This window comes from Neopsephotus bourkii, unplaced genomic scaffold, assembly GCF_033783945.1.
Source record: "Neopsephotus bourkii isolate Nb327-2 ecotype Australia unplaced genomic scaffold, CSIRO-AGI_Nbou_v1 NB_1638, whole genome shotgun sequence".
Taxonomy (NCBI): domain Eukaryota; kingdom Metazoa; phylum Chordata; class Aves; order Psittaciformes; family Psittacidae; genus Neopsephotus; species Neopsephotus bourkii.
The window spans coordinates 6,045,207-6,068,196 of record NW_026902113.1 but is presented as its reverse complement, the minus strand read 5'-3'; the positions used below and the strand labels follow the sequence as shown (position 1 = coordinate 6,068,196).

At 37.9% G+C, this 22,990-nt stretch overlaps 1 protein-coding gene and 1 long non-coding RNA gene across 5 annotated transcripts in view; one reads left to right on the top strand and one right to left on the bottom strand.

The window, feature by feature from the left end:
• LOC133223530 (uncharacterized) overlaps nt 1-22,990 on the bottom strand; it is a 77,731-nt gene that overhangs the window by 1,809 nt on the left and 52,932 nt on the right. The window contains exon 2 of the long non-coding RNA XR_009728598.1: nt 742-811. This is a non-coding gene — a long non-coding RNA (uncharacterized LOC133223530). The remainder of the gene's footprint in view (nt 1-741; nt 812-22,990) is intronic.
• Nucleotides 1-22,990, top strand: part of RDX (radixin) — a 47,642-nt gene that overhangs the window by 13,878 nt on the left and 10,774 nt on the right. For 3 of the 4 annotated variants that reach the window (XM_061374303.1, XM_061374305.1, XM_061374304.1), the window contains 11 exons: nt 1,941-2,024; nt 6,503-6,598; nt 8,785-9,059; nt 11,975-12,058; nt 12,514-12,660; nt 15,202-15,298; nt 15,977-16,140; nt 16,757-16,887; nt 17,689-17,849; nt 18,828-18,920; nt 22,006-22,248. In XM_061374303.1, the coding sequence (XP_061230287.1) occupies nt 1,941-2,024; nt 6,503-6,598; nt 8,785-9,059; nt 11,975-12,058; nt 12,514-12,660; nt 15,202-15,298; nt 15,977-16,140; nt 16,757-16,887; nt 17,689-17,849; nt 18,828-18,920; nt 22,006-22,248 (1,575 nt within the window). Of the gene's footprint in view, nt 1-1,940; nt 2,025-6,502; nt 6,599-8,784; nt 9,060-11,974; nt 12,059-12,513; nt 12,661-15,201; nt 15,299-15,976; nt 16,141-16,756; nt 16,888-17,688; nt 17,850-18,827; nt 18,921-22,005; nt 22,249-22,990 lie in introns of those variants that run through there. The other variant, XM_061374306.1, reaches the window with a different exon arrangement.

Genomic DNA, 22,990 nt, shown 5'->3' with positions numbered 1-22,990 from the left:
AGACTTACATGTAGTAATTCTTGTATTTATAGACTATGACATTTATTATAAGGATATGTGGGAATTTGCTGCTGCAACTCTTTAGGAACTTGAGTGCTGCAGTTAGTTGGACTTGCTGTGCTTTGTAGATCTCCTTCGATGCTGCTTGTTTTGGCAGTGGTGCTGTTAAATGACAGTCTTTGGTATTTAATAAAGTTACATTTTAGCCATATCCTTTGTAACTTGCTTTAGGGCAGCTACAAGCAAGCAAGCTTCTTTTATAAAATTGAAAAGCTGCTTTAGCAAATTAACTTATTAAGGGGTGACCCCCAAGTCAACCCAGTGGGCAGCTGGCAGGTTTTTTTTAACAGACTTGTTTAAAATGGGTTGTTCTATTAGAGAATAAGCATTTTTTTTTTTTTCTTCTCAATATGAGTAGAGTAAGAGAATGTACAGAAGACACCTCTTGGTCCTCTTCCTGACACACACTCTAATTTATTTATTTTTTCCATCAAAGTTTACTGTCTTCTACTCCAAAGCCTTCAACTCTTGTTCTTTATCAGTGCTTGCACACAAAAACAGTTTGCTAACCTCCACTGTCTTCCCTGCTTGCAGGTCTATAACCTAGAGGTCCTCAGACTCCCACTACTCTTGTCGTGTATCCAGCTTATGGCCAAAGTCATTTACATTGACACTAAAGAAAGGAGTGAACAAGTATAATCTGTTGCAGAGGGAAACTTCTATTCAGTTTTCTTTTTTCACCTTAGATTTCCCTTCTGTATTTGTTTCTTGCAGAGACTTTTGCAGGCTCTCACTTCTCAAAGTATTCCACCTGGTGGCAAAATTATGGAAAATAGTCAGTGGAAATAGTTTACACAGTCATAGATTAAGTAGTGTAGGAACCTGTAATACAAGTCCTAATTTATTCCTGCTCCATATTTTATAGTAGCGAGAAAGAAATTAGAGTATATCTGTGTGCCTTCAGTTTCCTGTTTCTGGGGTTTGCATTTATAGCAAAGTAGATTTGAACTTTAACACTTTGTATTCCTATTCACTAAAGATAAATAAAATGTGATATCTTGCCAGTAGGAACAGTAAGCCACTTCTCACTTCTGATAGTGGGAAGACAGAACAGTGCATTTAATACTTTGCTTCGTTTAATGAGAATTCTCACTTCTGTGTGTAACAGTTGAAGACAAATCGGAACAGACTGTTGTACTTCAAGTAAGATAGGCTTCCAGTTATCTCCTAGAGTATTTAACTGCTTGTTTTAGAACAAATAAAAGCAAGGATCGTCAAGAGTCATCTAGAAAATGGTCCTCTTATTTTCCTAGGAAAAGGAAGAAGTTTATTGTATAGATGTGAGTTTTCAGTCTTGTAGTAAAGTATTGAAAGGGATCAGTATTAAGGGCAGCTAGTTTCTATATAGTTCCTCTTCCACTGATGAAAAACTTGTTTAGTAGTTTGTCCTGAGATGTGAAAGTTCTGGTTCTGTATACTTTAAGATTGCCGAACCTCTTTATTTTAGAAATGGCAGGGCAGGAGGCTGCTTGTCTTTTTATGTATAAAGACCTTAAAACGATATGTGTATGACTAGGAACTTTTACATGAAGCCCACTGAAAGATAGTGCCCAGTAGCTGAATGTCCCAGTGTTCTCTGAGTGCTAAGAAGTCATGTCAGTTATCCCATTAAACTGATTTTGAACTTTGTTCCCTGCTTTGACCTTCAAACCTAGTGTTAAATATTATCCTGAGTATGCTTTAATACTAAATAAAGGATGAGATTTTTTTGTTTCGGATTCAAATTTTTCATTTTTATATCTGCTGTGTTCTGTGTGGATGTAAGGCCATTAAAATTGTTGAATTTACTTACCATATGTTATTTTTTACAGGCTAATCACAGAATGTAGAAGCATGATACTGTTACAGTATGATTTTAAATATTTTTCTATTTTCTGTAGATCAATGTCAGAGTAACCACAATGGATGCAGAGCTGGAATTTGCCATCCAGCCCAGTACAACAGGCAAGCAGCTCTTTGATCAGGTAACTCATTTATGTCTCTGTGTATGTATGTGTACAAGCACATAAAACTGTTGAGGGAATTAAGGCATAGTTTGAGAAAGCAGAAGTGTTTCGTGTAAAGAGTAATTTATATAGCCTTCACTATTTAATAATGAATGCAACAATAAAACTTCATTAAGGAAAGTTACCTTTTTTTTTTTTTTTTGCTTCAATGAGTGGAAGCTGAAGATACTTCTTCACATCCCAAATATTTGAGAAGTAATGTTGTCCTATGATCCAGTTTGAAATTTAAGTTAAAAAAAAGGGGGAGGGGAGAGAAAAGGCTAAGTGGAATAGCGAAAATTACGGCTTTAATGTTCTTATGGATTGCAGACCCACCAGAACTACACATTCTCCTTTGGTAGTGTGTTTTTTAGATGAATGAAAGTTCATTTGCAGTTTTTGTTTGAAATGACTGACTCTTAACAATTCTACCTCCCACCCCTTTCTGTAACATCAGTAGCAGTGTGTCTTCAGACTTTGTGACTCTTTACAAAGACCTCCTGAAGAAAAGCGCTGTCCTGCTTTTTGTCTAACCAACACCACCATCAAATAAAAAGTACAATATTCTGTGGCACATAAGCCTCAGGCTGTTACTTGTCTTTTACCAACCTTTGCTATCTTCTGACATGCTGTGTTGGGTGGGGTGACATTACGCTGTGTAATGTCTTGTGACCAGGTAATCAGGTTCAGCCACACTGGGGCATTCACGAATGGGAAACGAAGATCCAGCTCCGAATTCTTTTTCATGCTCTTTTCAGATTTCTTCCTCAATTCATTGTGTGGTGTTTGACATCTGACCAGCTCTTACAATCAACTTCTGGAAGTTTAAACTGAAAAATTGTTAGCTCAAGCAAAATCAACCTGCAGAGTTTTGTGAGAGAAGTGTTTTCAACCTAATCTTAAATTCATAGTTCCACAGAGTAACACCAACAGCTGAACTGTGTGGCAAAACCAGCATGAAACTTTCAGACAAAAGTTATGTTGTTTGTTCACAGAAAGGGAATCAAATCCCACTGTTACTGAGAGGGCTGGCCTTCAACGTTTACTGTCATGTCCACCATTTCTGCATAGACTTGTTAATTACTGAATGCAGAAAATGACCTCCATGAATTTAGCTGTTGTCTAGTGCTCCTCTACATTTTTGGTAAACAGCTTGTCCTCAGTCAGTGGTTCTTTTAAGCTTTTAACTGGTGTTTTCTGGAGTTGTTGATTTGTGTCCTGTTGTGTATGTGTTTTCATCGTCTTCATCTACTAACAGCTTTTGATGTCTCTGGCTTTATCTTTTCCATTGTGAAAATCAGTAAAGTTCTTATTTATTGCGCAAACACATTAAAAAAAATTGCTTGTATTTTAGGAGGTGTCTTAACATATTTATTGTTAGTCCTTTTGTCTGTCCTGACACTGGTCAGAATAGGCAAGAGGGAATCTCTCCTGTAGTCAACCAGTTTGGCATCTATAACTTTCCTAGAAGAGGAAAAGCCCTGTGGTGGGTATGTTTCCACACACTGGTGGTAATAGTGGGGATTATTTTATTGTTTTCAATAAGGTGTTAATACTGAGCATCAGTACCTCTGGCTTACTGTAGTTGCCATTCAGAAAGAATGGGAGCGTTGTCTCCTTTATTTCAAGCTGTACCCCGGTGTCCTTCCCAGGTATCTCCGAAACCTCTCTTAAGAACTTTCGGAAGCTAACTCAATGAAATTCTTGCTGGGTTCTCTTTATGTGTATATCTTGATTTGCCAAAAAATGTCTGTTGTTTTTCTTCTCCAAGAAGTTTTTATTGCCTATTAATAGACAAGTTGAAGTATGTGATAGTTGTGTAAATCTTTTACAGTTGTGATGAAGGCTTGCCTGAAGCTGCTTAATGGATCTTTTGAGGCAGAATCAAACTCCTAAGTTTCTCATTCTGTACTTATTTTTCATATCACGTTACTGCCATGCCTAAATGCTTATATTATCTTGGTACAAAGTTCCAGAAATGTTTTTCTCTTTCCTTTGAGCTGAGAGGCAGTGATAGATGATGGTCTTTCCTTATTTGTAGAGCCTGAAGTAAAGCAGGCTAATGTGTAAGCTGTTCTTCTAGAGTTGGTTCACAAACGTGTGTAACTGTGCATTGCAGTAGACAACTTCCCTATGTTTAAAAAATATGCAATGTGCATCCCATGTGAAGGGCCGTAGTCAGCAGGTGAGAGCAGAATGTTCTTTTGTGAGCATAAACACTTGTCTCCTTATGCCTTATGGGCAGAGCTGTTGAGCATGTGCAGTTCTTACTGCTGTCTTTTGCAGCTCAGACAGCTGATCAGGTACCAAGGATCAACTTGGACAGCTGCAAAGCAAAGAGTATTCTCAGTCATCTGATAAAGCCATAAATAGTTTGATCAGCATCATGCAGGAGATCTGTGCCAAAAGCAGCAGCAGCTCTGAAATTTCTGTGTCAGGACACCAAGTTTAATGTTACTCAGAGCCATGCTAAGAACAAGTTAATATTGCTAGTATTTCTTATGTTCTAAAGTCAGTGGTGTAGGAATTCTAGGGAAAATAACTGTGCTTACTAAAGGAATCAGGTTGCATCCATGAAAATTGTCCATTCTGTGCCCTGGAGCTTGAAGGTGAAAGGAGAGAGGAGGGAAAAAGGTACACACGTGAATGATTAAGTAATAAAACAGGTATGCAAGGCATCAGAAGTAAGTTTGCACAGCTATCTTGTGACACTTCCTAATTTTCAAAATCTTAATTTTGCAACTCGATAGTACTAATTTAAAATGGAGGAGGAGCTTTGTGTAAAATTCTGTTTACTTCATATACATCTGAATGCTTCCATAAAACAGCCTTCAGTAAACCAGCTTGCCAGCATGGCTCAACCTGGGAACATACATAAGTACTGCCATACTGGACCTTTTGGAGCCTGAGTTTAGTCATCTAATAAACTGTGGTGGACATCTCTTATTAGTTGCTTATTGAATCTATGTGGACTTTTACTGTACAAAAAAATGTGTAAGATAATTCCACAGATTCATTATACTGTGTAATAAAAGTGCTTCTTTTGCTTTGCTTTGAACCTGCTATATAATGATTTCCTTTGATTCTCTTGATTGTCAGAAATAATGAATAATCATTCTCTATTTTCCTTCTACATGCCATACCCTCATTATAGACCTATATCATATTTTTCCTTTCCTCCCTTCTCTGTCAGTAGTCTTAGTTCTCATCTTAACTAGGCCGAAAATGTTCCATGTCACCGGTCATTCTTTTCAACATTTCTGAAACCTTTCCAATTCTGCAGCATCCATTTTTAAGATGATCTAACCAGTAGATATATGTATTAAAGGTCTGAGAATACCACAGATGTGTGTAGTAATGTAACAGCTGTGTGTTTTTTCCCTTTTCAATGAGATCTTTGGTCACATAATTAAAATTATTGTCACATACAGTATTTTGTTTTTATTAAATATCATCTCTTACTGAGGTTCATCTTCCTTTATTGTTCATTCACAGATCCAGATCTTTATGGAAGTTTTTTTATGACAGATTTTGTTACATCACTTTCATCCTTTTTTGCAGATCACATGTGAAGTTGGGGTGGGAGGGGGCTTGCCTTGTCATTAACACAAGTCTGTTGTGAAAACAGTTTGGTTTTTATTTCTTTTTAACTAGCAAATCCATAAAAAGACCTTCCCTCTATTGAAGGACAGTTTTGTTTCTTTTGCCTTTGGTGAGAGACCTGATTAGAAATCTTACAGAAAATCCATGTATGGTTTGTCAGATTGTTCTTATCCCTTTTATCATTAACTTTTTGAAGATCTCAGAATATTTGAAAGAAGTTATTCGTTGTTTTATTACCTCATACTTGTCTACAAGTATTATTTTTTATTATAGTTTCATCAGTTGTCTTCTCTTGAAGTGGACTTACATGTCTGTAGGTCACTTAGAATCATAGAATAGTTAGAGTTGGAAAGGACCTTAACGTCATCTAGTTTCAACACCCCTGCCATGGGCAGGGACACCTCACACTAAACCATGTCACCCAGGGCTCTGTCCAGCCTGGCCTTGAGCACCGCTAGGGATGGAGCATTCACAACTTCCCTGGGCAACCCATTCTAGTGCCTCACCACCCTTACAGTAAAGAATTTCTTCCTTATATCCTGTCTACGCTTCCGTTTTAAGTTCCAGACATGCTTTCAGAGTCCTGTTTACTACCGCATATTCCTCAGATGCTGCTTTTGATACATGCAGTAAGCTGCACGCTCCAATTGGTAGTTTCGCAACATGGTGCTTGGGCTTATTTAAAACTCTGAGATGAATGCTTCCCTGTACCTGATGTTTTGTTATGCCTGGTTTTTGTTGTTTTTATAAAACTTTATTACTTTTCAGTTTGAGATCGTTTCTGTAGGTTCGTTACCATTTAAAAAATATCCTGTTGTGGCATGTACTGATGGTTATGGATCGTTTATCTTTAGGTGGTAAAAACTGTTGGTCTTCGTGAAGTCTGGTTTTTTGGGCTACAGTATGTGGACAGCAAAGGCTACTCAACTTGGCTGAAGCTAAATAAAAAGGTAACAATTTCCTAATATTTAGGCAAGTGTACAGTTTGAAATGTACTTTTTTTAAGGCTTTCTGCTTTATTATTGTAGGTGAGCTATAGCTGGCTTCAAATTCAGTTGCAAAGTTGCTTTCATTTGTTTTAAATGAAAAAATATAGTGTTAATTTTGGTTGTTTCTAAAAAAAAAAAAACCATGCAAAGCTGCATCAACATTTAATTTGAGTAGGATGCCATTTCCAGTACCGTGGTGATGCATACATTAGGAAAACTTACATTGATAGGATTATCCTGTTTTCATCTAGCAAAAAATAATAAGAATAAATATTTCACAGTTATGGGGAGGGGGGTATATGTGAAGTACTTGAGCTTCAAGAATTTGCGTGTACACAGCTATAGATCTTCAAACAGGGCACTAATAGTAGACTCATAAACTGCTGTTTTATGTATCTCTAGTAGGTAGATTGTAGGACAATTTTTGTTTTGTTTGTCCCCAGTAGCACTGCGCACTTTGTATCTCCCAGCTATTGGGAACCAGGTCATTTTACTTTAAATTCTATTTATGAGTTTGAATGGTCAGGTTTTATTTTAATATTGGCTGTCAGGTTATTAATGGCACTGTTTAGAATACAGAGATTATTTTTTTTTTAATTCATCCTCATCAAGAATGCCTTATTTTATCTTCAGTATTCAGAGGTAAATTACTGGGGGGTTTAGGAGCAAGTCCCACTGTCTGCATTTAATAATAATCTTTCCTTTTCCTCTGTGGTAAATCCAGCAAATTAAGCCTGCTAACCACTAAAGCTGTCTCCTAGAACTTCATATATGTCTTGTTTCATAAGCAATAATTGTAATGCTACAAATAATGTGTTAGCCCTAATGGCTTGCCTCCAGTGGTTGGAGATTACAGGATTTGGTACATTATTTGCAAAACTCAGTGAAGGTCTTAAGCAAGTGAAGTTGCTGGTGCTCTTCAGGAGTGGCAAGGGAGTGCTAATTCCTTTAATTTTGACAAGGCAGTTATCTTTTTTAAAAGAAGCTTGTAGCATTTGATTCTTAAATGCATTGTCATAAACTGGCTCTAACTTGCAAGCTACTATTTAAATGTGTGTGGTAAATACAGGAAAGATCTGATAAATTACAGAATAGATGTGCAAATAAGGTTTTATTAGGTCAAGAGCACAACTAATCGTTTACTGGCAAGATTAAAGTGAAGCACTGTGTGTAAATTAGACGGACAATAATGAAAAGTGAGCAAAACATTGAAAATTGACAGCTGAAGTGTTGAGTATAGTCCTTATGCTGCCTTATGTGCATGATTAAATGGTTGCATTATATTTACAGTTTTTGAAACTTTCTGTGAGTCAACCAAAGAGATGCATCATTTCATGCATACTGAAGAAGTTCTAGAGGGGCTATTGGTGCACATAAAATTAAATGTGTCATAAAGTGCTTGAGGAATTAGGATGTTCGAGATTTACTTTGAATGTACCTTTTTTACTTGAATGTACCTGTATTACTTGATGTTAAAATTAGTTTAATTTTGAGTGGATTTGCTTTAATCATAATCAGTGCTGAGCCCAAATGAAATGGAAATTTCTACGTAACAATGAGTTTTCATTGAAATTTTAAGAAGACACTTAAGATGACCATATCTGATTTCTTCACAAAAATCATAAGGTTTATCCATCCTAGAAAAATAATGTGATTAATGCAGTTGTTTTTTTTTTTTTTTTTTTTGTGCAGGAGCAAAGCATATATATTTACTTCAGTAGTTCAAAGATTTTTAAAAGAATCCAACTTCATACTTCACTGAAGAAATATGATATAGTTCTTGTTAAAGAAACCTAGTTAGACTCTAATTTATTACTTCCTGCAATGCATTCTTGGATGTAGTTTTGATTTTTTTTTAGTATGTATTACAACTTTTTTTCCAGATCTTTATTGTGATAAGTACAAATTCACACAAGCCCACAAAAAACCTCTTAAACAGTCTTTGAGTAGTATTTCAAAATAGTCTGATTTATCCAAGTCAGTGTACATGATTCAGTGCCATGTGAACCTTTAGTGAGTTCCGCAGTGAGGTTGTCAGGAAGTACTGGCTTTGTGTGTAGGGGAGCTAGAGAGTTCGTTACTGCTGAGTTAATTATATTTAATACACCATTTAACACTCCTTTTTTTTCTTTATTCCTCTCCTTCAGGTAACACAGCAAGATGTAAGGAAAGAAAATCCTTTGCAGTTTAAGTTCAGGGCCAAGTTTTTTCCAGAGGATGTATCTGAAGAATTAATTCAGGAAATAACTCAGAGACTTTTCTTCCTGCAAGTCAAAGAAGCAATCTTAAATGATGAAATATATTGCCCACCAGAAACTGCAGTTCTTCTGGCTTCCTATGCTGTCCAGTCCAAGTATGGAGATTACAGTAAGGAGATACATAAACTAGGCTACCTAGCCAATGACAGGCTTCTCCCTCAGCGGTGAGTGAGACTAGTTTTGCATCATCTGCTGCATTTAAACTTGATTACAGCACATTTTTTATAATTAAAATACTGAGTGATAATGTGTATTTAATGGTAGCTTTCATAAGAGTGCATGTTTTGCTAGTAAAATTTAGAGATCCTAATTTAGACTCTAAATAATAAAGAAGCATTGCAACCATAGGTTCCTTGAGAGCTATTTCCTGGCTCATCCACAAACATCTGCACAGATTTAGTTGAACAGATTTCCAAAGTACTCCAAAATGATACGATGTTTCTAGCAGCTTGCTTCTGCTAAACTCATCTCGGTGATTTCTGTATTAGTGGTTTTGGTTTTCTTCAGTTTTTGATGGTTTTGTACACTTAAATTGTAATAATTTCCTGCAAAATAATTGTGAAGTGTATTGTAGACTATATTGCAGAAAAATGCTAGCCTGGACATAAAATTTAGGAACTTGGTTGTTGTCATTGCTATTGAGTGTAGACTCATCTAATTGGTTAGGAAAAGTAAGCACTGAGATGATCATTTTGTTTCTTTATACGCAACTGAAACCCTGCTCCTGGTGTGTTTTGGCACCAAGAGAAACATTGCAATACAAATGTACAAAGTTAGACAATTTTGTTAGCACAGATGAATCCATAGAGATGTATCATGGACAGATGTGTGCTAAGTATGTTAACCTAAGTGCATCTTCAGAGAAATGAGAAACATGGAATAATTTGAGGTTTCATTAAAAGTCATATGTTTTGTCTTTGGTTTGAAAACTAAAAGTGGAGATTTGATTGTTAGTGTAACTAAGCTTGGGAAATTCGTAGCAAAAAAGCATTTCAAAAGATTGTGGTGTAGTATTGAAAGAAATGCTTCAGGTTTTTAGAAATCCTGGCTAAGAGTTTGGTTTTGGCTGTTTACTTCCTCCTTGTGACACTGAAGTCTATACTCCTTTTACCTGCAAAAATACCCTTTGTTAGGAAGACGGGGAGATGCAGAATCAGTAAAACTGCCATTACTTAATGTATGTGAGTTCACAAGTCTTGGTTTTTGCTCCATTGTGATAACAGCCTGTGAACACTGGAGTGCTTGTGCATGACAAAAATTCAAATACTTAGGATTTTTTTTTCAGTAGATAAATGTTCAGATGACTTTCCAGCATATGCTTTCAACTAGTCGTATGCCAGTATGCGCTGGGTGAGCACATAGTTTTCTGACAAATTTGCTGATGACAGGAGGCAAACCAGGAATAATTGTGTTAGAATGAATACAAAAACTAAATACTTCATAATAACACTTCAGAACAATATACAATATAATGTCAGAAATACCTACTTGTTTCCCAAAGTAGGCTTTAGCTTTGCAAAATTTTACTGATAAAGGTGACAAAATATTTGCAGTTCATGTTAATTTACAGAGTCATAGTGTTCACCTGTCAAAATTACTGAATATTTCTTGGCTTAAAAGGGTGAGCTAGGTATCCACAAGGCACCTAGTCTTTTGAATTATTCTGTTGCAGTAGTCTTTGTATACATTTCATCAGTTGTATTTTAAGAGAGAAAGGAGGGGACCAGGTGATGAGATGGCTATCACCAAAGACATTGTCAGCTTTGAGTATATCATAGAAACACAGAATCATTTGAGGTTGGAAGGAGAGCTCTAAAGATCATTTAGTCCAGTCACCCTGCTCACAGGAGAGTCACCTGATGCCCCAAGACGTTCAGTGTTTAAAAGGCATTGGACAGTGCCCTTAATAAAATACTTTAACATTTGGTCAGCCCTGAAGTGGTCAGGCAGTTGGACTAGATAACCATTGTAGGTCCCTTCCACCTGAAATATTCTATTCTAATTACAACAGGTTTCTCAAGACCTTTTCCAGTTGGGTTTTGAGTACTTGGATAGACACACTGCAACCTCTCTGGGCATCCTGTTCTAGCGTTTGACCATCCCTGCAGCAAAGAAATAAAGAATTTTGTTCAAGTGTATTTCACTTGTGCTTGTTGCCTCATGTCTTTCAACTCCAATTCAAAAAGAGGAAAATGCAAAGAATTTCTGTAGAAGTAGAAATTTTAACTCATTTTGGAAAACCCAAGTCACCATGAGGACACAGGTTGCCTGGAAAGCTTGTGTAGTCTCCCTTCTTGGAGACAGTCAAAAACTGTCTCTAGACATGGTCCTGGGCAGCTAGCTGTAGGTGATCCTGCTTGAGCAGAGGAGTGGACAAGGTAATCTTCAGAGGTCACTTCCAAACTCATCCATTCTGTGAGAGGAGCTTGGGAGCAGGGCTTTATTTTTCAAACTGTCATATGGCTACCACTGAAAAAATGCACTTCACTAGACCGAAAGAAACACTGCATTCATATCTTCTACAATACTCAGTCTATTCCCTATTGTACTTTGCTTAAAAATATAGGGAAAAGTAGTAAGTTCTTACTTTCCTGAATAAACAGGAGGGAAACAACTGTTCTGACTTCCTTAGTAAGGTTATCTTGTCTCTATTTTTACATTCCCCAACAAACTAGTCTGCTAGTCTTAATTGCTACTTCCTCTTTTCAGATGACAGCAGAATGAAAGCTTGTGTGTATCTGCATACCTAGGGATTAATTTGAAGCACTATCATACGGGGATTTTATAGGTCTACATCTTACGAGTTTACTGAAAGTTAAGATACGCCATGGTGTGATTTGTACATTACAAAGAGTACAGAATGTTATGAAAAAAGAAGTGATTTCATACTATGTAAGAAGTGTTTTTGTTGAAATGCAAAGTTTCTGTGTCTGTTTGGGTTAGAAATGAGCAGAGTACAGGAAGTCATGTTTACGTTTATTCAATTAAAACATGTTTCACTGGGTAACCAAACTTCTTTGTACAACTTTAAGAGGTCAAATTGGTTGTGTCATTTAATAGCAACAACTTCTATTCACAGAGTGTTAGAACAGCACAAACTGACAAAAGAACAGTGGGAAGAAAGAATACAGAACTGGCATGAAGAGCACAGGGGAATGTTAAGGTAATTATGTAAAAAATGGTCCAAGACTTTGAAGGGGTTTTTTAATATTACTAGGATGTATTCTGGGAGATGGTTATATTTGTTTGGAAATGGCTTTCTTTTATTCTGACCAGGGTAGGCAGTTACCAGAAGCTTCAATGAAATCTTCACAAAGGTTTGAGTTTCCAGTTAGGTTACTGGTTTACCCACAGGATTTCTGGTAAGATTGTCACCTGGCTTTGCTACAGTTGCCTGACTCTAAAATACATTTAGTGTTTCCTTAACTCAGGGGTGAAAAGGCAGAGTGTGATGATTGTGTATTGGGGTGCCAAATTCTACAAATAACTGGGTCAACATACATATGAATTTCAAAGAGATTTAATTCATAACTAAATTTTACACGAATTAGTTATTCTGCAGTTCCCTTATTCTTACAGTGTACTTCTGATTTGTCTTTTTTCCCCGTCTTTCATCAGGGAGGATTCTATGATGGAATACCTTAAGATAGCACAAGACTTGGAAATGTATGGAGTCAACTATTTTGAAATAAAGAATAAAAAAGGAACTGAACTGTGGCTAGGAGTTGATGCTTTGGGTCTGAATATTTATGAGCATGATGATAAGTAAGTGGCTAAACTCATTTTGCACTTCTTTCCTCTCTGAGATTATACAAAAAAGACTTTATTGTGTGTTCAGTAACATCTATCAAACAGGTTCTCAAAGACCTAATTCTTGTGAAAGATAGAAAAACAGAAATGTTAAGTGCCAGAATACTTGAATTTTAAAGATTAACAAGGGATGCAAGTGAAGGGAAAGTGAAGAGAAGTGAATCATAGAATCACAGAATAATTAGGAATGGAAAGGAACTTAAGATCACCTAGTTCCAGCCCCCCTGCATGGGCAGGGACACCTCACACTAAGCCACCTCATCCAAGGCTCTGTCCAACTTGGCCTTGAGCCACCAGCAATGGAGCATTCACAACTTCTCTGGGCAACCCATTCCAGTGCCTCACCACCCTTACAGTAAAGAACCTCTTCCTTATATCCAATCTAGACTTCCCCTGTTTAAGTTTTAACCCCTTACCCCTTGTCCTATCACTACAGTCCCTAATGAAGAGTCCCTCCCCAGCATCCCTATAGGCCCCCTTCAGATACTGGAAGGCTGCTATGAGGTCTCCACGCAGCCTTCTCTTCTCCAGGCTGAACAGCCCCAACTTTCTCAGCCTGTTTTCATATAAGAGGTGCTCCAGTCCCCTCATCGTGTGAAGTCGGTGAGAAGCTGAATGTGAGCCAACAGTGTGCGCTCGCAGCCCAGAAAGCCAGCCGTATCCTGGGCTGCATCAAAAGGAGCGTGACCAGCAGGTCGAAGGAGGTGATTCTGCTCCTCTACTCTGCTCTCGTGAGACCTCACTTGGAGTATTGTGTGCAGTTCTGGTGTCCTCAACATAAAAAGGACATGGATCTGTTGGAACAAGTCCAGAGGAGGGCCATGAGGATGATCAGGGGACTGGAGCAGCTCGTGTATGAAAATAGGTTGAGAAAATTGAGCCTGTTCAGCTTGGAGAAGAGACGGCTGCATGGAGACCTCATAGCAGCCTTCCAGTATCTGAAGGGGGCCTATAGGGATGCTGGGGAGGGACTCTTCATTAGGGACTGTAGTGATAGGACAAGGGGGAATGGGTTAAAACTTAAACGGTGAAGTTTAGATTGGATATAAGGAAAAAGTTCTTTACTGTGCAGGTGGTGAGGCACTGGAATGGGTTGCCCAGGGAAGTTGTGAATGCTCCATTGCTGGTGGCTCAAGGCCAAGTTGGACAGAGCCTTGGATGAGGTGATTTACTGTGAGGTGTCCCTGCCTGTGCAGGGGGGTTGGAACTAGATGATCTTAAGGCCCTTTCAAACCCTAACTCTTCTACGATTCTATGGAGGGAAGAGCAGTTTTGTGGAAACAAATGTACATTGCTTAATATGGTTGTATGATAGTTAGACCATCTATATATGGTTTCTTTCTGTTTCACTCCTTCATGACTTCCTCTTCGGTCAGGATGAAAAGGACATTGAGAATCTGAGCAACATATTTGATGAAAAACATTTTCTAAGAGCAGTGACCAGGGTTTGTTATAGCTGTTGAAGCATGAAAAACTTTGGTATCTAAAAGTGCACCTTTTACACATCAGAGAAAATAAATGAATCTTTGTCTTGATAAAGTGATCAAATATTCTGTCCTACTTGAAGAGGGATAAAGCTAAAATATACAAAATTTGAAGAACATGAAACAGAACAACAGACTTAATCTTTTGTTTCTTTCCAAACACTTGTAATATCTGATGTCAGCAGCCCTTTCATGGTGATTTGAAGTTAAACGTGTCACACACCAGAAAACAGCTGTCAGCTAACTGAAACTTCATGCTCTCCAGCGTATATACTCTGTAACAAAATTCTGTAAGCTGTAATTGCCATTAGATGGCAATATAACTCCTGAAAGAATGAAATTCTCAGGAAATGTTCTGATCAGATTGAATGATCAACCAATTTTTGGTATTCCAGTAGTTAACAGTCAAATACTGAAACATTTTCCAATGCTTGTAATTAACGTAGCATGAATTGGAGAAACTTTATGTGCTAATGGAGAAAAATATTTATGGTTATGCAGTTGGTGCATATACTGTAACGGTTCCTGAACTGAATTTATTTTACTTAAGATGCAAGGGGAATAAGTTTATCCTGAACTCAAAAATGTTTGAACATGTATCTTGCAACTGAGTTAAGCTGAAGTATGGTAGTGCTGAAGGTTAATTTAATTTCAGTGTTTAAATTGTCAGACTTCTCTTAAATTTAAATATTCTTTTCACAAAAAATTGTCAATAGCTTGTTTCAGTACAGGATTGTGATGTTTAGCATCTATCTAATGGTAGTAGAAGAAGTCACAAAACGAAGTTTCCTTCTGTTACAGTGCAGTGTAATTTATTCATTATGTATTTATTCATTTGATGGAATAATGTGTAAAAAAAAAAAAGCCAAAAACCTACCAAAATATTCTTGAACTGTTATGTTTTGTAAATGTCACTGAGCATGATAGTGGAAATAGAAATAGTTAAGACTTAGTGGGCATAAATAAAATGCACATATTTGGTGCTTCTAATGAGAATTTTTTTTCTTTGAAGGCTAACACCCAAGATTGGTTTTCCTTGGAGTGAAATAAGAAACATCTCTTTTAACGACAAAAAATTTGTCATAAAGCCAATTGACAAAAAGGCCCCCGTAAGTAGTGTGTAGAATAGTATAACTTTGTATATGAGTAGCTATAAGGCTGCTGGGACTTGCTCTAGTGTTACAGCAGGAATAAATACTTTGACATTTATTATTATTATTATTAGTAATCAAAAGGAAATTTTGTTTTTTGAAGTGTGGTTGGTTTGTTTTTTCATTCTGATTGATACCCTTAAGACTTTTTTCTTTCTTCTTTTTCAATTTAAGTCAACTAATAAACTAATATTTTGTGACGTGTTGAAAAGCCATAGTCTAAGATGCTAAATTACACACACACACACACCCCCACACACACCCCGTGTTTCTTTTCTTGTCTTCTATTGCAGCACCACATTTCATGAGACTTCCTAGGTCACAGCTCTTCAGAAACAAAGTAGGGAATAGTCTCAAGTGGTTTAGAAGTTTTATGTAAAAAAAAAATAAAAAAAAAAAATAATTGTGTAAACTAGGTAACCTCTACATGGAGGAATCAGGTGTAATTTTTAATTTGCCTTGCAAGTTCCTGACAGTAGCTAGATTTATAGATTATGGTGCTGAATTACTCAGAGGTTGAATGTCAAAATGCTTGTTAGTTTAAATTTAACAAATGTAAGCATGCAGTAATGCCTTCAGCCTTGTCACAACTGTATTTTCACACTAGTGGATATGTTGCAATTATTTTTTTGCTAGGATTTTGTATTTTATGCACCTCGTCTCAGAATTAACAAGCGAATTTTGGCACTGTGTATGGGAAATCATGAATTGTACATGAGGAGGAGGAAACCTGATACAATTGAAGTGCAACAGATGAAGGCCCAAGCTAGAGAGGAGAAACATCAGAAACAATTGGAAAGGTAATTAACAAACTTCCACAAAACAAAAAAATTCTTCTACCCTTTTAAGAAGTCATAGAATAATAGGCATCTTAGTATTCTAGAAAAGAGAGCTCCTTTTTTCTGTAATGTATAAGCAGATTTGTGGACTGTCATGGCTCACCTGAAAACCGTATCTTTTTTAAGCTTTCAGCATTGTAATAGTAGCTCTAAAGTTGTTTCTCATTATGTTTTTGTGAAATAGGCTGTTGGTTAATTCTTAGGGTCCTTTATACTCTACAGGTGAACCTTTAAAGCAATTTCAGTGAAGAATGTCATGGCTTACCTTTTGTATATTTAAAAATACCATTGCCATTTATAGCTCAGATGAAACATCATGTCTAAAATACAGGTATAATAGTGGATTTAACTGGTTGAACCATAACCAAGCAGTTCTGTTCATAAACTGTTTTTCTGGACAATGTTTTGAAACAGAAACTTGGTGGGTCTTGTATTATAAACTGAATTTTAAACATTTAAAATTATGTGCTCCTCTGGTAGCCAAGTAAACTGAAAAATGGGCTACGAGCATCCGTAGAGTAGAATTTAATCTGTTTGAGGTTAAAAAAAATTCCCCCAACGTTTATTAATTTTTCAGGGCACAATTAGAAAATGAGAAGAAGAAAAGGGAAATAGCAGAAAAGGAAAAAGAAAGAATAGAGCGTGAAAAGGAAGAATTGATGGAACGCTTAAGACAAATTGAGGAACAAACAATGAAAGCTCAGAAAGGTGAGCTGTTACTGGTCCTGGATTTCTTATGTCTGTTGACAGTGTTTAGTTCAGTTGGATAGTTTAGTTCCACAGTCCTCTTGGTATGCATAGGGTTTCCATTTAACTTGAGATACTCTTCTTCAGTGTTAAGGTTTGGTGTGTGCATGTATGTGTATATTTGTAATATAACCCCCATTCCTAATATAGCAAAAGTTTCAATTTTCTTTAGTAAAAAGGAAGCTAATGTGTACAGTTCAACTCAGAATTATGAAATGCTTACCATGCTGAAAACCTGGAGTTGGAGGGAGCAGGGGAATGGGAGAGAACAATTTTTAGTACTTCCTCTAGGATTTTGTTGAGTTTAGCCTTTCATTTGGAAATTATGTGCTCCTTCCTTTTCCTATTCTCTTGTAAGATTTGAGAATTTTTAATTTGAATCTTGTCATATTTTAGTAAATAAATGTAGCCTTACCAATTGCAGAAGTTTGAATGTGTATGTACATGTATATGTATGTGCATTTGACTGTTAAATTTTATTAGTAAGGTGAGAATTGTCTTAAATACTGGGCTGTCAGAACTGTCAGGTGAGATGAAGTATATCCAAAGTGTGTCTTAGAGGGGGGAAAAAATGAGATACGGTGCAGACCTTCAGGTAACATGCTCAACAACAGCTCTTCTTAGCTTCAGACAGCCTTGCCTTGTAAAGCTTTGACATCTTTTTAAGTTACTTGATTTTGAGCATGTTACAGCTGTTACCTGCGTTATGTGTGAGGAAGAGCTGTGAAGTGAAACCCTGTCTGCAAACTTTCCTTTTGGCAGAGTTAGAGGAACAGACTAGGAGAGCTCTAGAACTGGATCAAGAACGAAAGCGTGCAAAAGAGGAGGCAGAGCGCCTGGAAAAAGAACGTCGAGCAGCTGAGGAAGCTAAAGCTGCTCTAGCCAAGCAGGCAGCAGATCAAATGAAGAACCAGGAGCAGCTAGTAAGAAGCTTTAACCCTATTTTGAAACAAATTGAAAAAGGTGTTTGAAAATTTAGCCCTTATTCTTGGTTACATCCATTTTGTCAAATTGACAAGTATGATGAAACACAGATAAAAGTATGTGAAATAACATTACAGATTGTTATGGGAAGGTTTTTAGAAAACTCTATTAGTTTTACCACTAGTTGCAAGAAAAAAACCTAACAACTCTGGAGCTATAGGAAATCAAATGATGAAGTAGACATTTAACACTGACAATACTCACTACATTCTCTTTCAAAGGGTGTCAGGCTTACCCAGCTGAGAGCAGCAGTTGCTTCCATCTGCAGTCCCTTGAGAAGCTTGTTCTCTGAGGCATGTCTGTTCTGAAGCTTCATGGTGGTTGTAGGGAATTGGTGACACTGTGGTTTGGTTTTTGGTTTTCTTTCTTGTTTCTTACCCCCCCGCTCCCCTTCTGTTTCCAGCATTTACAGTATCTTCTAATATTCTGTGCCAGACTACTTCAAATTCAAGATTTGCATGTAATAACTGAGAAAGGCATGAGAATAGTAGAAGAAATGATTTCTCAACTATAAAACTGCTTTTGATCTTCTGTAAATTTAGAACACAATTCTAAAGGCAAGATTTAGCTTAATAGTACTGAGATTATGATCCAGAATCATAATCTTATTGATGGAACTATTAAAGTTGTATTAAACTGAAACAGCCCCAAATGCTAATTTGTAACTACAGCTTGCTCTTTTCCCAGCAAGCTTTGGAAGTGCATAAGATAAGTGATTTTTTTCTGACTTACTTCTGTCAGGTGAGAATACAGATTCGTTTCCTTTGTCATGTGTGCTTAAATTTCTATTTTTAACAGAGAAGCGATGGATGGTAACTCTTTTCAAGTTGGATCAGAACAAAGGCTCTGTTTTTTTCCACTGCAGAACCATAATGATACCAAGTTAAAACCTCTACTTCATGTTTTGTTTGTTTCAGGCAGCAGAACTTGCTGAATTCACTGCCAAGATTGCACTTCTAGAGGAGGCCAAGAAAAAGAAAGAAGAAGAAGCCTCAGAATGGCAGCACAAAGTAATGAGCTCCTGCTGTGTGAAGTCAGAACATCAAAGAAACTAAAGGAGATGAGTGCTGAAATCCCACTGGAAGTCCATGGGATTGAATCTCTCTTTCCGTTAGGCTTTAGAGAAGCCTTTCTTACAGGTTTTTGTTCTCCAGTCGACTGAAGCCAGCCTATACTTCCTTTAACTTATTTCTTAAATCAGGTGGGAGAGGGGGAAATTCTCATCTAGAGACATGGCCAAAGGTTTGAAATGGCTTCCTTACATATGGTGGTGAAACCTTCATGTTGGATCAGAAAACATAGCAGGAGGGAGGTGTTTAACATCGTGTCTGGTCGTGAAAAAACAAAGGCACATCAAATGCAGCTGAACAGTAGAATCACAGAATCATAGAATACCAGGTTGGAAGGGACTTACCTGTGCTGGTGATGCCCTTGTTGTTGTAACCCAGCATCCCTTTAGCTTTCTTTGCTACAGCAGCACACTGTTCACTCATATTGAGCTTGCTGCCCACCAGGACCCCAGAGTCCCTCTCTAAAGAGCTTCTCCCAGGTGGGCAGATCCCAGCATGTGCTGCCTTCTTGGATTGTGTTTTCCCATGAACAAGACCTTATGCTTGTCCTAGTTGAACTTACTATGGTTCTTGTTAGCCTGCTCTTCCAGCCTATTCTGTAGGGTAGCTCTCCTGTCCAAACTGTCGAATTCCCCATTCAGTTTGGCATCGTTGGCAAACCTGGTGAGGGTACTCTGGATCTCATCTTCCAGCCTATTTATGAAGATATTAAAGTGTTGGGCCCAGTATTGATCCCTGGGGGACCCCACTGGTGACAAGTTGCCAGTTTGAAAAGGAGCTGTTCACCACCACCCTCTTGGTGCAGCCGATCAGCCAGTTCCGCACCCACTGCACAGACACTTGCCCAGACTGTAACATTACAGTTTCTCCAGGAGCAGGCTGTGGGAACCTGCACCAAAAGCCTTGGATAAATTCAGGTAGACAATGTCCAGTGCTTGCTCCACATCAACTGAGGAAGTTACTTTGTCGTAAAAGGTGACTTGTCAAGCGCAATTTGCCCTCTGTGAATTGTGCTGGCTTTTCCCAATCATGTGCTACATTCGACTTGTGATAGCCCCCAGGAGGATTTATTTCATAACTTTCCTGGGAACTGAAGTAAGACTATTTGGCCTATGATTTCCTGGATCCTCCTTTGAAATCTTTCTTGTAGATGCGGGTGACATTTGCCACCTTGGAGTCTTGTGGGATGTTCACTGATCTCCATGCTTTCTCAAAGATTGCGGAGAACAGCCTCACCGTAACATTAGCTATTCTCTTAACACCTTCAGGTGGATATTGTAAGGGCCCATTGATTTGTAGGAGTCAAGCTCCTCTATTAGTTCATATACCAAACCTTCCTTCACTTATGGTGTCTCTAGGTTCATATCAACATGGATTTTTGTTCCCAAGGCCTACAGCTCCACAGTGCTTGTAAAGACAAAGGTGAAGAAAATGTTGAAAACCTTTGCCTTTTCAGTGTTGTTGACTAATTCCCTTCTGCGTAACAGTGGGACAGTGTTTTCCTTCTGTTTCTACTTGTTGTTTATGTACCTGAAGAACCCTTTCAAGACATGATAGGATATAAGGAAGATATTCTTTACTGTTAGGGTAGTGAGGCACTAGAATGGGCTGCCCAGGGAGGTTGTGAATTCTCCATCCCTGGCGGTGTTCAAGGCCAGGTTGGACAAAGCCTTGGGTGGCATGTTTTAGTATGAGGTGTCCCTGCCCCTGGCAGGGGCATTGGAACTTGACGATCTTGAGGTCCTTTCCAACCCTAATTACTCTATGACATTTCTGACCAATTTCAATTAGAGCTGAGCTTTGCTTTTCTAACCGCATCTCTGCATACCCTGGCAATGCCCTTGTAGTTTTCAGTGGGTGTTCATCCATCTCTTGGTTTTGATCAGACTCAGATGCTCTTAGTTAAGCCAAGGGGATACTTGCTCTTCCTGCTTCCATTACCTTTGAAGGGGATAAACTGTTTTTGTGCTTCCAATAGAGTGTTCTTGAAAATCTACCAGCACTCACTAGGTCTTTTATTGTCCATGGAAGCTTCCCACAGAATCCCTCCCAGCTGAGCTCTGAGCTAGCTGAAGTTTGCTCTTCTAAAATCTAAAACCTTTGCCTTTGGACTAACCTTCAGCATGCTTGGGTAGATCCCAAACTCCACACTGTTGTGATCACTGCACTGAGTGCAGCCAAGGCTGTCACTGACCAAGATACTACTAAGCATGTTTCTTTGGTTTGTGAGTGCAAGTCCAGCAGTGCATCCTTCCTGGTTGGCACATCTGATATTTGTATGAGGAAGCAGTCCTCTATGCATTCCAGGAATTTGATGGATGACATGTTGAGCTTCTGTATTGTTGTTCCAACAAATGACTGGGTAGTTGAAGTCACCCATAAGAATCAGGTTTTATTGTCCTGAAGCTTGCTTAAGAAATCCAAATATTGCTTCGTTTGCCTTATCATCTTGGTTTGGGAGTTGATAGCAGATGCTTACTGTAAGATGTGCCTTGGAGACAACGCCTCTGATCTTTACTGAGAAGTATTTGATAGGGCTTCAACAATCCCTATAGTTGATTTCTAAATGTTCAGGGTTCTCCTTAACAGAGCATGACTCCTCCTCCTCTTAGTATTTCTGGACAAAATCTGTAATTAGCTATGGGATATGAATAGTAATTGTGTGCATAGGGTCAAAAGGTGATTGAATGACTGGACAAATTCTCAGAAATGCTGGTTGAATATAGAATTTGAAGACATCACCGTTGATTTGGGAAGTCCCTGAGCCTTGATTTTCAGGTGGTCAGGAAAGTTGGAAAACGATCAATATGACTGCCATATTCTCTCACTCTACTGCTGGAAATGGCTGGACTCCAGTACAGCTGGTTTTGAGTCCTGCGTTTTTTTACCCTCTATTCCTATTTGGCAGTTTTCAGTGCATACGCTTAGCTGTTACTTATAAAGGACCCTTTCCATGTGTGAGATGTGAAGACCTGTCCGATACATTTTTATTTTTCTGACTCTAAGTACTGTTTATTATACTTAGGCTTTTGCAGCCCAAGAGGACTTGGAAAAGACCAAAGAAGAACTGAAATCTGTGATGTCTGCTCCTCCTCCACCTCCTCCCCCACCAGTTATCCCTCCAACGGAGAATGAACATGATGAACATGATGAGAACAATGCTGAAGCCAGTGCAGAACTGTCTTCTGATGGTGTCATGAATCACAGGAGTGAAGAAGAACGGGTAACAGAAACACAGAAAAATGAACGTGTTAAGAAACAGCTCCAGGTAATGAAGATTCATAGTTGTATCAACGTAATTCAGGCTTTGGCTTTTCATTTTTATGTGTCAAAATCTCACTGAAATGACAGTGTGCCAAGGAAACAGCCTTTCTATACCTTACTAGGTTTATTAGTAGTTTACCAACCAATATCACTCCTACTGTTCTGGAAGTGAAACAGAACATGAGTTAAGTTGTGCTTTATTAGGTTAAAAGTGTTAGGATCTTGTCACATTGGCCAGTAAATGTTTCTAATAATTACATAATGTCCAGGACACTGAATGCTGAATCGTAATGCTTTCCTTTCTCAGTACTGAAATTCATTAAGTGCTATGAACAGATACTTGCTTAATAGTATTTGCGTTTGTTTGCAGTTAAATGTTGTAAATGCAGAAACTGAATTATGCCTATTTTGGATTAATCTTATTTCCCTGAAATGGAGCATTTTATCCTAGACTAATCTTACCCCTCAAAGGATAATAATCTATGTTAGTGGTATCCCTTTGCCTTGTTATGAAATATCTGTTTGGGAAGAGAATAAATGGAAAGCTACTGCTTTTTCTCACAGCAGTATGCTAGTAGCATGTGTATGTAACATCCTTTATGCTTGGCCAATCTCTGAACACGATCAGGTTGATAAGTGCTGTCTTTAGTCAAGCAGAAATCGAAAAATCAGGTAATTCTGCTTTAACCTGCTGGTACCTTTCTGTTTGGATATATGGTATGAGGCCCACTTTTTCTAGTGTAAGG